The sequence below is a fragment of the Zalophus californianus genome, chromosome 2, assembly GCF_009762305.2.
Source record: "Zalophus californianus isolate mZalCal1 chromosome 2, mZalCal1.pri.v2, whole genome shotgun sequence".
Taxonomy (NCBI): Eukaryota; Metazoa; Chordata; class Mammalia; order Carnivora; family Otariidae; genus Zalophus; species Zalophus californianus.
In genome coordinates, this window is record NC_045596.1 from 68,303,764 (window position 1) to 68,316,895 (window position 13,132).

At 38.7% G+C, this 13,132-nt stretch overlaps 1 protein-coding gene across 1 annotated transcript in view; it reads left to right on the top strand.

Moving 5' to 3' along the window:
* CDS1 (CDP-diacylglycerol synthase 1) overlaps positions 1–13,132 on the top strand; it is a 62,740-nt gene that overhangs the window by 8,402 nt on the left and 41,206 nt on the right. The window contains exons 2-3 of the mRNA XM_027600278.2: positions 6,116–6,243; positions 11,346–11,442. Of these exons, the coding sequence (XP_027456079.1) occupies positions 6,116–6,243; positions 11,346–11,442 (225 nt within the window). The remainder of the gene's footprint in view (positions 1–6,115; positions 6,244–11,345; positions 11,443–13,132) is intronic.

Consider the following 13,132-nt stretch of genomic DNA (forward strand, 5'->3'; position numbering starts at 1 on the left):
CTTGGCAGTTAAAATTGGGCTCAATGCCACCTTCCTATTCCAAGCAGATTATTTGAAAACAGTGTAGTGTGGTGGGGCAGCAAATGTTTATTAAGCCCATCTGAGGCTTAACATTTTACCTCGAAATACAAAAATCCAGATCTGGAAAACAAAATGAGAATGCTGTCTCTTTCAGGGTTTTGGTTTTTCTTTTCTTTTCACCCACTTACTATGTTCGTACTTGAACTGGTTCTGTGTTGTCTTTGAATGACCCTTGGGCGCCATTCATGTAGGGTTTAATGTAGATGATGCCCCTTGGAATTCTGCACGTGGTGGTACTAATAATAACCTATATTGTTATTAATATAGAATTGATACAAATAGATCATGATTATAAGGAACCCCTTAGGCACCTAGCTAATCACAGCTTGAATTTTATATTCAGTATTTCCTTCTCTTGATAGGCTTACAACATTACAACGTATCCCCAAACCGTGTATTTTTTAGTTTTGAATTTTTTCCTAGCTTTTTATTATAAAAGTTTTTACTGTAGAAAAGTTAAAAGGCTAGTATGATTATCTGTACACTCAGCACTTAGAGTTAACAATTCTTAAGATTTTGCCAGATTTGCTTTATCTTGCCATATATGCATATGCAAATATTTTGTTAATGAACCATTTGAAAATAAGTTGCCTACCTTGTGGCTCTTCACTCCTAATATTAAATCATGTATCTCTTAAAGACATTCTCCTTTGTAACCACAATACCATTATCATATCTAAAAAAATTAACTTTCTTATCTACAAACAGTCCATATTCATATTTCCCCATTTGCTGCCAAATGTGTATTTGAGATTCTCCTCTTCCTCTGCCCTTTCCCTTCAAACCAAGATAGTCGAGGTTCACACGTTGCAGAAAATATCCAAGGACAGGTTTAATCACCCTTAGTGCATATAACTTGTTTTTCCTTCCAAAAGGCAAGGAGATTCAACAGTCTTGCACCAAAAAAAAAAAAAAAAAAAAAAGAAGAAGATAGCAGGTGGGGAAGAATAAAGGGGGGGAAATCAGAGGGGGAGACGAACCATGAGAGACTATGGACTCTGAGAAACAAACTGAGGGTTCTGGGCAGGGGGGTGGGGGGAGGGGTTAGCCTGGTGATGGGTATTAAAGAGGGCACGTTCTGCGTGGAGCACTGGGTGTTATATGCAAACAATGAATCATGGAACACTACATCAAAAACTAATGATGGAATGTATGGTGATTAACATAACATTAAAAAAAAAGGCAAGGAGAGCTATAAGCATTATTTTTCTTAGCCCTGAGCCCTATGGAGAGCCCAGCACTAATATGCTGTCAGACAGAATGCAAATTTGTGATGGTAGTAATATTTTACATTTGAATAAAACTTCTCCAGTTTCTAAGTTCTTTTGTATTATCCCATGGATCTTGCCTTCAGCGATCTTTATTTCTAATTTGGAATTGAACACTATGAGTGAAACCATAAGATGTAGTATGATTTTAATGTATAATAGAATTGGGTGTCATTGGGGGAAAATCAGAATGAGCCAAAAATTTAGCAAAGAATTAAATCAGTATTTTTAAAGTGCTTTTGCTCTTATTTTCTAAGTGTACTTGTACTGTAGAAATTAAATTTACAGGGTAAAGAAACTCATTTCTTCAACTTTCAGTCATCATTTCCTAGACATATTTTCATTAAAATTTAATATTTGGAAAATAGTAGTCCTTTGTAGTCAGAAGCCTTCATTTTATGCAAATAAGTGCATCCAGTGTCCCACACAAGGTAACTTGGCCAAGACTCAGCTAGCAAGAACAGATGAGAACTTCTTATTTTAATCTTAAATGTTAGCGTGAGTTGACAGACTCAATTCATTCAACACATATTTATGTAGTGTTTAATAAATGTCACCTATGGGGCAAGTTCCTCTGCTGGCCTCTTGGGATTCAAGAGTGAGGCCAGTGAATGGTATTTTTTCTTCTCACAAAGCCTGTGGACTCCTGGAAAATGAAGATAAGCAAACAAATAACTTTAATGTAAACTGATAGGTAAAAATTAGGGGGATTGTGGAAACACAGTTGAAGAGCAGCTAACCTGGAGCTGGGGGTCAGGGAAGACATTTCCAAAGGAAACGACCTTGAAGCTGAGGTCAGAGGATGAGTGGGCAGTAGCTAGGTTTGAGAAACGGGGAAGAGAAGATTGGAACTGGGATGAGACCAAGAGAGTCAGTGGACAAGTAGTACTTTGTACATAGAACAAACATCTGGGTTCAAGGGAGTATGGCACTCTCTTGAGTGTGAAAACTGGGGAGTCATCAAACTGTGGCTGGAAGAGCAGGGTCCCATCATGAAAAGCAGTAAAAGCAATGCTAAGTAGTTTGACTTTATCCTGGTGGTTTTTAGGCTGTAGAAATTTTTTTTCTACAAAAATTAGAAAAAAAATTTTCTATAAAAAATTGTAAAATCAGATTTGCAATTTAGAAAGATTCTTTTTATGTTGAAAATGAACTAGAGGGGCATCTGCGTGGCTCAGTTGGTTAAGCATCCAACTCTTGATTTCAGCTCAGGTCATGATCCTCAGGGTCCTGAGATCAGGCTCTATTCTCAGCGGGGAGTCGGCTTGAGATTCTCCCTCTCTCGGGACACCTGAGTGGCTCATTCAGTTGAGCAGCTGCCTTCGGCTCAGGTCATGATCTCAGGGTCCTGGGATCGAGTCCCGTGTCAGGCTCCCTGCTCGGTGGGGAGCTGCTTCTCCCTCTCCCTCCATCACTCCTCCCACTGGTGTTCTCTCTGTCTCTGTCTCTCATGCTCACTCTCTCAGATAAATAAAATCTTAAAAAAGAGAGAGAGATTCTCCCTCTCTCTCTGCCCTTCCCCCTGCTTGTGCAAACGCGCTCTCTCTCTCTCTCAAATAAATCTTTTAAAAAAATGAATTAGGGTAGGGGGATGAGCTACGTGAGACAGGATGATGCTCAGCAAGGATAGAGCAGTGGGTGGGGATGGAGATGGGGGGAAAGATGAATGACAGGCTTCGTCCTAACTGAATGAGTTTTGGTCAAAGGAGATGCAGGTGTTAAGTTGATAGCCAAGTTTCAAACCTGAGTTAATTGTTGAACTGTTTGGTGGTGGTGTTTTTACCTGAATACAGAAGGGGCAGCAGGTTTGGTATAGAAAAGATAGGTCAGTTTGCTTATGTTGAATTTCAGGTGATGTTCATGGAAAGCCCACCCACTAGGAAATGGCATGTTGGAAGCTAGACGTGCAGGTCTATTGGGAATTGTGAGTTCACAGAGAGATGAAGAGGCAAGCTACCATGGGATCACCTGGTAGGGATGAGGGAGAACAGGGCCTAAAATGAAAAGTGGAGGATCATCATCTTTAAATTACAGGCTTGAGAAGAAGCCCTGAATTTGTTTTTCTTAGACATTTTAAGTACCTTCATTCAGCAGGCACCATGCTTCATGGCGCTAGTTGATCATTGTAGTATTTCCTTGTTTCCCAGCATCTCCAGGCACATTCATTTTCTTTGCCAGTTTTGGTATCTTTGTAACAGAGGATCCATACAAGAAATAGAGCAACACAAGAGTCTCTGCTATTCACTGCAGTATTTGAGTAACATTGCTCTAAAATGTCATTATTTTGGAATTATCTTTCATTCTTTAGTTACTAGAACAGAATTGAAGAAGTCTAGTTAAATCTTAAGTGTTTCATTTTGTGTTTCTCTAAGGTATACAATAGAAATCAGAGGTTTAAATCATAAAAATAAAAGCAGGGCAGCTATTTTGAGAATGTGTGCATGGGGAGGGGGGTTGTGCACATCACCATTATTGCCAAGTAGAATTTGAAGTGGCTTGCTGAGAGCGTTAGTGTTTGGAGGAGCACAATTTGTATTCTAGTCTAGTGCTTTATTTTATGGGGAAACCAAAGGTGGAGGTTGTTTGTTTCTTTCTTTTTAAAGATTTATTTATTTATTTGACAGAGGCACAGCAAGAGAGGGAACACAAGCAGGGGGAGTGGGAGAGGGAGAAGCAGGCTTCTGGCAGAGCAGGGAACCCGATGTGGGGCTCTATCCCAGGACCCCGGGATCATGACCTGAGCCAAAGGCAGACGCCCAACGACTGAGCCACCCAAGCGCCCAAAGACGGAGTTTCTTAACCAAAGGGCTAAGTAATTTGCCTTTCATCACAGTAATAGAGTAGAAGTGGAATTAGTGCTGGTAACTTCTGGTTCCTAGTCTAGTACTCTTTTGGCAACATGGTGATGTTGCCTTAGGGAGCCAAGTCCATTAGTCACCATCTCTACTACTTCTCACACCACGCCTACAACACTGGGTTACTGAAGGTTAAAAAAAGAGTAGCAGAGAAAAGGAAAAAAAAAAAAAGTGATGTGTTCCATTGTTCTAGATGTCAAAGATATGCTGGCAAGTCAGACTCACAGCAGGTGCCCTGAGATTTTCAGGGGATGTTCTGTCTGGTGGTTTATTAGTCAGCATCTCTCTGTTTAAGCTGCTTTGGGGACAGCTGACTCTGTCACAGTGGGAATTCAGCATGTCTATTTCATTTGTCATTTTTGGTATAATGACACATTTAATTAAATAATTGTTTAATAAGAAAGTTATGGTTAGTAAACAAACGTTTATTATTGCTTTATGAAAACTGAAAATACTCCCCCACGGCTAAAATTTTATTTGGTAAGCTACTTAATGAGGAATTGGAAGACTTGGTTCAATCATAATCATAGCTTACTACTACTTTGACTTTACTAAGGCCTCAGCATTATATTAAATGCTTTTATTTTATGGATGAAAAAAAACAGGTAGAAGGGGTGATGAAATTTAACAGAACTTTGTTGCCCATAGGGATGGAGCTGGGTTTGAGATTCCTGAACATTCTGAATTCCTAGGCACTCTCATTCCTAGGATCACTTCTGGCCCAATGTTCTGCTCAATGCTCCCTCTACTTGTATCACCTCCTGTGAATATTCTCTTCTTCCCCAGTTCAGCCCCTTTTGCCTCAGTTTCCCCCTCTATAAACCACTCTCCCAAAACACATTTATGTGTAGCACTCTTTACTCAAGGTTGCTGGCGGTGGGGGGCGGTGGGTGGAGAGGGAAAGACATAGGAGTGGAGACACATTACAGCAGAACAGACAACTTTAAAAGAACATCAGGCAGCTCTGTTCTTTTTTTTTTTTTTAAAGATTTTATTTATTTATTTATTTGACAGAAAATGAGCACAGGCAGGGGGAGTGGCAGGCAGAGGCAGAGAGAGAAGCAGACTCCCCACTGAACAAGGAGCCCTATCCCAGGGCCCTGGGATCATGACCTGAGCTCAAGGTAGACGCTTAACCAACTCAGCCATCCAAGCACCCCAGGCAGCTCCCTTCTTAAAATTCCTTGGCCATTCTATCCCTGGAAATTCCACAGTGACCACCTTTGTCTAAAGGCCGCAGCATAAACACCCAGCTCCTGTATATGTACTCTTAGAAGGGAATTTGGGTTTTAAATAACTTTATGAAAAATACTACCATCAAAGCAAATGCTTTTGATCGTAATTCCTTGTCAGTAAGACAGAGATGATAGTGTCTGTTTGCCTTGCTTCACTGAGATTGTCTCTTGAGGATCTAATAAAAATGAGGGAAGTGAAAATACTTATATATATATATATATATATATATATATATTAAATAAAATGCTATGCCAGTGCAAGATTCTGCTTTTGTTGTTGATGCTTTGATTGTAATCAAATAAAAAAGGGACTGTGCACAGTTCATCAGAATTTACATGGAATTAACACCATGTTCTCCCAGTTAAGTAGCAAAACAACAAACATTTGATTCTTGTTGGTAAATTTCTGATTTAGATACTATAGGAAGTTTCTATTTGTGCCTTTTGTTTAAATTAATCCTTTATATTGATAGATTTTAGCAAAGATCATCAAACTTTCCTAACAGGGAAGTACAACAGTGCTTGGTTATTCAAGACAGGTTAATAGTTGTTTCTTAGTTTCAAGTTACATAACGGAGATTTGACACACTAAACAATAAATAAATGCATTGGCAAGCATGTGCTTTTTTTTCTTTTTCAATTTTGCAAAGTGATTTTCCTTTTTCTTTAATTTTAGGAAACAGATATTGACGACAGGTATGGAGATTTGGATTCCAGAACAGATTCTGATATTCCAGAAATTCCACCGTCTTCAGATAGAACCCCTGAGATCCTCAAGAAAGCACTATCTGGTTTATCTTCAAGGTATGATTGGATGAAGATGACTTGTAATGGGTGCTCAAAAGAAGTTTTGAGGTTATGCTGGTTGATGTCATAAATCTCACTTTTTCTAAGTTTTGGAGCTGTGAAAGAGAAGGCTTATGCTTTTTCACCATATGTGAGGCATGGTAGTAAATGCTTGATGTACATTCTTTCATTTAATCCTTATAGTCTTGTGAAGTATGAGAAAACCAAGTCTAAGAGGTTAACTGGGGAAGGTTCCAGAGCTAGGAAAATGTAGACCGGGAACTCTTGCCCTGATTTCTCAGATTTCTCGAGTGATTTACCACATCAGGTTACCTTTTCTGGTATGTATTGGAACATCTAATAAAGAAAATTCCGTATTCTCTGTTCCCTGTTTTTCAGATGCCAGATGGAAATAGGTCATTTTTTTTCTTTTAACTGAGTTTAAAATTATAAGCCAAAGCTCTGCAACCTTTTACTATTTTATGTTTGCTATAGTTTTGAATGTTTGGTCACCACCAAATTTGAGCTACTCTCATATTGCCCTCCATTGTATGCTTTAGTGATATGAATTAGAAAATTTTTAAAAGCAAAATAAATATAAGCTTTTATCCAGATTAGTGTGTGAAGTCTTAAATGTTGGTGTAGAACAATGCTTTTCCAACTTTTTTGACTGTGACACACAGTAGGAGATACATTTTACACTACATCCCAAGAGACACACAAATGTGTATTTTAACTGTGGCAAAAATATTATGAAACAGTTCTTGCTATTACTATGTGTGATACCCTCTAATTTCTTTTGTTTGATGCTTTTCTGTATTATTGAACAAAAATGCTGGATGTGACTTACTAAATTGATTTTACTACCCATAGGTCATAACAAAAAACACTGGTTAGTCATATCTAATAAATGTAAGTTTTTCTGTTTTTAATTCCTAGCAGATAACCATATCAGAATAAATTGGTTCAAACAGAAGTTTTCATATTTGTTTAACCAATAGAAAAACTTTCTACTGTTCATTATTGAAAACCTGATTATTATTTTAATACTTCTTGATCTCAGTTTTTCCAACCTCATTCACAGATACACGTTTGGTTTAAAATCTGAAATTTTTTTATATTGTTATATAAGAATGATGCTGGATTCCTAAAAGTGATTTATAGTAGATTTTTCCTTAGTAATGAGTTTTTTTTTTTCCTCGTGTAAAGTAACAATAGCAAATAATAGCAGCTGGTATTTATTGAGCATATGCTATGTGCTAGGCACTACTCCAGGTACTTCACACATATTGACTATTCTCACAGCAACCCTGTAACACAGGTTCAATTATATAAACCTGTCTTGTAAATGAGGAAATTGAGGCACAGAAATGTTACATGTCAGGGGTCATGCAGTTAGTAAGTGATAGAAGCACATTGTGACTGTAGGTATTGTGCTCTGTTTATAAAAGAATTGGTTTTTAAAAATGAATAATAAATAAATAATAATATAACCAGTTTCAGTCTTCTCAAACTTTGCCCTAAAGGCTACATGAATGTTTCGAAATCTGTCTTATTTTAGGGTCTTTTTAAGCTAGTACCCAAAATGGTCTATCTTACAAAGATTTAGAAGTTGTAGATGCATGGGATTAAAAATACTAATTACATTTAAAAAGTACATGAATTGCAGGGGAAAAAAACTCCTGTAATCCTTCCCCCCCAAAATTGATATTTATAGTATTCTAATATCTACTGTTTGAAGCTTTTTTTTCTTATACATTGTGTATATATGTGTTTGTGGGGGGGTATATAATATAAAAATAGCATTGTACTGTTTCCTACCTTTCTATTTACATTTTCATTCTGCGGTTTTAGGAACATCATTAAATTACTTAAATATTTTTAATGACTGCATGATAGTTCAATTTACTCAACTAAACGGTTATTGCTGGGCATTTAGCCGGTTTCCAAATTTTCACGATTAAAAACAACCCTGTATTAAACATTTTTCTTTGTAGCAAGGTTAGGATTTATGCTTATTTTTAAGTCTTTAGTATATAATATCAAACAAAGCATAAGTTGTTGAAATTGGAAGGGGCCTGACGGGTTTCAGTCACTTGGCAAATTGTCCCAGTCTGTTTTGTGACCTGTGTGTGGGTCTGTGGGAGTGAATAGTCATTAACCGATTAAGGCTGGTTTTGTCTGTTAGTGGAGCTCTTCTTCAGCTATCAGTCTAGGTTAGTAGTCTCATCCAGGGGCAATGCCCTGACCCCCCAGACGGCACCAGTGGCCATGTGGTGTGTGATCATTTGTGACATTTTAGGTGGTCAAGAGAGAGAGTGTTACTGGCATGTAGTGGGGAGAAACCAGGGAGGACGTCAAACATCTTGCAGTACACAGAACAGCTCTTCACAACAAAGAATTCTCTGGCTCAAAATATTAACACTGAGGTTGAGAAGCCAAGGAAAACATCCAGGCATAGCCTTATACTTGGTGCTCTTATACTGTATGATGCATTTTCCTTCTCTCAGGAACTTGCACACTTCTGTCCAGTTCCTCCAAAGGCTGATAGAGGAATTTTCTCAAAACTTCTCTTTGCCTGATGGCCCACAAAATTCTTGCTTATTCTTGACGAGTATCTCTGTATACCAGTTCTTGACTCAGGTGAACTGCCTTGCCAGCCCAGGTTCTTGATGACTCATGATGTTTGTGCCACAAGGAAAATAATTATTTTTAAACCTTGTCTTTACTTTTGAAATAAAAATCACTTAATATTTGTAGTAAAAGTAAAACATTGTACATCTCATGAACGATTTGAGCCTTAAGTGTATAAGCACTTTCGATAATCATTTTTAAGGCTACTGCTTAATTATATACTTTTTAGAAATCTCATTTCTATCTCAGTGTAGGTCCTGGAGACATGAGACTTGAATGCAGTTCTCCTTTACTGATTCTGAGTTCCTTTTTTCAAAGCAATCACGAGGTGATGACTTGGACTCAAAGCTAGGACTTTATTAATATGATCATGGTAGCATGATAAAAGAAATCAAGAATTTTAAATCAGAATCAGGCTATCCTCTGGTTTTTAGTAACACTTTTTTTATCCCTCATATCATGCTCTGTTTTGAATTTAGTGGTTCTCTCTTAAAAGATGACTTTCAGTTACTGCATCAGTGTTCTTTTACGTGCTTAACTTTGTATTAGGTATTCTTAGGAGATTTGGGGAATCCATTAGGATAATTAAAGGAATTAAGTCTTTGACCTTGTTGGGGGAGGGGAATTTTTCTGGGAGGGGAAAAAGCCATATAAAAGATAACCAGATAGGATATGTTCCTTGAAGGGCTCAGGTTTTCGGTTACTATGGACCTTCTGGATGATACGAAGAAAGTAGGTTTTCTGTTTAAGGTCCCTGGTTCTCAGCAGCTATCAGCTATCATCCTCTGAAGTTCAAAGCCAGCATCTAACAAAGGCACACATGGGCCTTGGCAACATCCGCCTGGAAACTGATTTCTGACACGTACGTAGAGTCCTCTTCTGTAGGTTCTGAACAATTCCAAGTCCGAGGACCAGTTATAAAGGAGAGCTAAATACGCTTCTGGGTTTCATGCAAACAGGGAAGAATTATTATCAGGAGACTGGCTTTTGGTCCTTTATTTATCTCTGACTAGCTCTGTGACCTAGCCCAGTTCCCAGTCAATATATTCATTAATCCACAAAGAGTTATAAATGGAACCTTTCAGCCATAGCATTTTTTGACTCTCTGCTCACTTCAGTTCAGTTCTAAAACTTACAGTCTCATGAGAAATTTACGAGTCTATATAGTCTGTTACACGGTAGAGGGAAATAAAGTTGGTTAAGTACAATTTGACTACCTCATGAAAAACCTGGGAAGCTAGATGAAAGAGTTGTGACTTAATGTTGTTGGCATTTTAGATCTTGAGGGCAGAAATGATATCATAAAAGGGATATTTAAGAAATATCTAGACTGTATAGGAGAGTGGTTGAAAGCAGGGAATGTAATCAGTATTTGATAAATGGATGAAGTCAGCAAATATTTCTTTTTATAGACAGGAGAATGAAGGCCTGTGCTTTTAGAGCACAGTACGTAATATGTTACTATACTTTAAGGTGAACCCAGATCTTTTGTAACATAATTTCAGTGGTGTCATTTGAATTAATAGAAATCAGAGAAGTTTTAAAGAAAAACTTTATTGTGAGCTCAGTGTAGAATGAATAAAACCAGGGGGAAGAAATTTTAGATTCAGAAATATCATCCATATATAGGTATTATTAGAATCCTTTTGGTTTTACACAGAACATTTTTCATGACCTGGCCACAGAAGGAGTGACAGTATTTGTAAAGGATGTTGGGGATGAAGGCTGAGTCTCCTGGGTGTGGTGGGAGAGCCACAGGGCACAACCCCAGCCCTTACTGGCAGCCGGAGGACTGAGGGAGATCAGTCTCAGTCTAGCTGGGCATACGGCAGAGCAGCTCTGCTCTAAGGAACAAGCGAAGGCCCAAGGGTGAGGAAGTACTTTTGTCCGTAAGTGAGGAGAGCCAGCAGCCCACTTTGAGCAGTAGAAGGAGTGGCCATCAGTCTGGTCTTGCCTCCATGACTGACCTTCTCGTGCCTTCTTCATTTCACTGAAATCACTGTGCTCTGCAGTTTCACTTCTGTGTTAACCTTTTTTTACTTTTTCTCATTAGAAGTCTGTGTTCTCTGTCTAAACCACCTTAATAAAATCATTATTGTTTTTTCTTACCACCCTAAAGGATAGAGCATCTTTTCAGAGGGCTTTTGCACCTGCCTTCTTCCCTTCTGAATGACCCCGGCTGGGATGTGCACATATCCACATTGACCATCTCACTGCCTAACCTGGTGATTCATCCTTAATCACACTTGAGCAAAAATTCATTTCTTTCTTTGGGAATATAATTTTTACACTTAATTTAGCTCTGAGTAAGTGAACAAATGCTGTTTGTTTGGTTTTCATTTTTGTTGTTATTATATAAGGTGAAGTAAGGGATTCTTAAAGTAGAGTTAGGGAAAATCCATATGCGTCTGGTAATACTGAAACCACACAAAAAACTTCAAGAAAGAATACATTAAATACTAACTTTATAAACATTTTCTTTGTAGGTGGAAAAACTGGTGGATTCGTGGAATTCTTACTCTAACTATGATTTCATTGTTTTTCCTGATCATCTATATGGGATCCTTTATGCTGATGCTTCTTGTAAGTGTTTCACATTTCCCTGAGTATCTCTTGCTTTGTTTTTCAGCACTGACATGATTGAAGTAATTTGAGCCTGTCATAAAAAAGAAGGTAGTTCAAAGAAGGTTTGATAACAGCGAATTTTGTTCCCTTAAGCATCTTCTAGTTCATGAAATGACCTGGACCAATCTTTTCTGTTTGCAAAATAGCCATTCAGTGTGTTCACTCAGCAGAGACCAAGTATGCATAATAAATACATTTTGCCAAGCATTAGGTACTGCTAATGAGTTCACACACACATGACTTTATCATATTGGACTATTAGCCAGATCCCTCACTTCAAAGAACTCAATCTAATGGCAACAGACATAGAAGTAACTATATGAATAAATAGTATAGTAAATAAGTGGGTGAGTGCTGTCATAGAACTTGTTGGTTGAGCACAGTAAAAAAAGTATCTAATCCAGCTTGACAGAGAGAGAACAGGGAGGACTTCCAAAAGAGGTGATGACGTTGAGTCCTGAAGAAGGGACTGGACAGGGGAGGGCATTTCCAAGGTGGGGACATCAGAAGCAAGACATAGAGGTAATGAGAGAATGTGGTTTGTTGGGGGATTTGCAAGCTGTGCATTTGGAGGGTACCTAGGGATGAGACCAGAGAAGCAAGCTGAAGCCAATCTGGGCATTTGGGATTTTGTTGTGTATGGGAAGTCTAATAAGGCATGAAGCCAATCAGGTATTTTAAGCTTTTAATTCATTCGTTTAGCACATACTTCCAGGATGCCTGCTCTGTAGCAGGCATCGCCCTAATTCTGGGGTGTGATATGGGGTTGCTAAGAAAAGCACGCTCGTCTCTTCCCTCAGGGAGTTTACTGTCTACATTTTAAAGAACTGATCAGAACTATAGTTACAAACTGCAATAAGCATTTGAAAAAAAAAAGAATAAGATGCTGTGAGGGCAAGTGGGGGAGCCAGAAGACTTTCCGGAGGTCTTCTGCCCCGCATGCATGCTGCAGTTTGAAGCTTGAGCAGGTGAGGTGAGATGGGGAGCTTGCGGGCAAGAGGGTCACAGCAGAGGATTCCCAGGTGTAAAAGCCTTGATGCCCAAAGAAGCATGAAACGTTTGAAGCCCAAAGTGGTGGGAGTGAGAAGGAGAAATGCACTTGCTGAACAGATTCATCAAGCCCTTAGTGGGTGCTGAGCATGTTTAGCAGGGCTCAGGGAGAGCCTGCTGTCAGCGAGATGCATGTGTCTCTCTTTCTTGTTGTTTCTTTTCATCATCTAACTCCATTAGTTCAGCCTCTTTCGCACTCACCACCCAGATCTCTGGCTGCTCTTGCCCACTTAGATGCTTATCTGTCCTGTCTGCTCCCCTCCATGCTCAGTCCCGTTCACAGTGACGAGCATGGGCAATAGGATGTGGTTTTCCTTCCAGTCTATAAAAGAATAAATTCCGAAGTGAAATTAGACACCATTGGGAAAAAATCCCATCACCTGCTATAAAAGCACTTACAGCAGCTCTTATTAGTGCCATAAAGCCCTTTCATGTCCCCTTTGTCCCCTCGTTAATTTTGTACTTCCTTGGGGATATCAGGGTAATAGTGGTGAATAAGAAATCACTTTCTCTGTTCTGTTAGTTTGCTGACATGAGAAAGAACTTTTTCTTACAAAGGAACAGTGGATCAGGGATAGGACCACTTTAATGAGAGGGC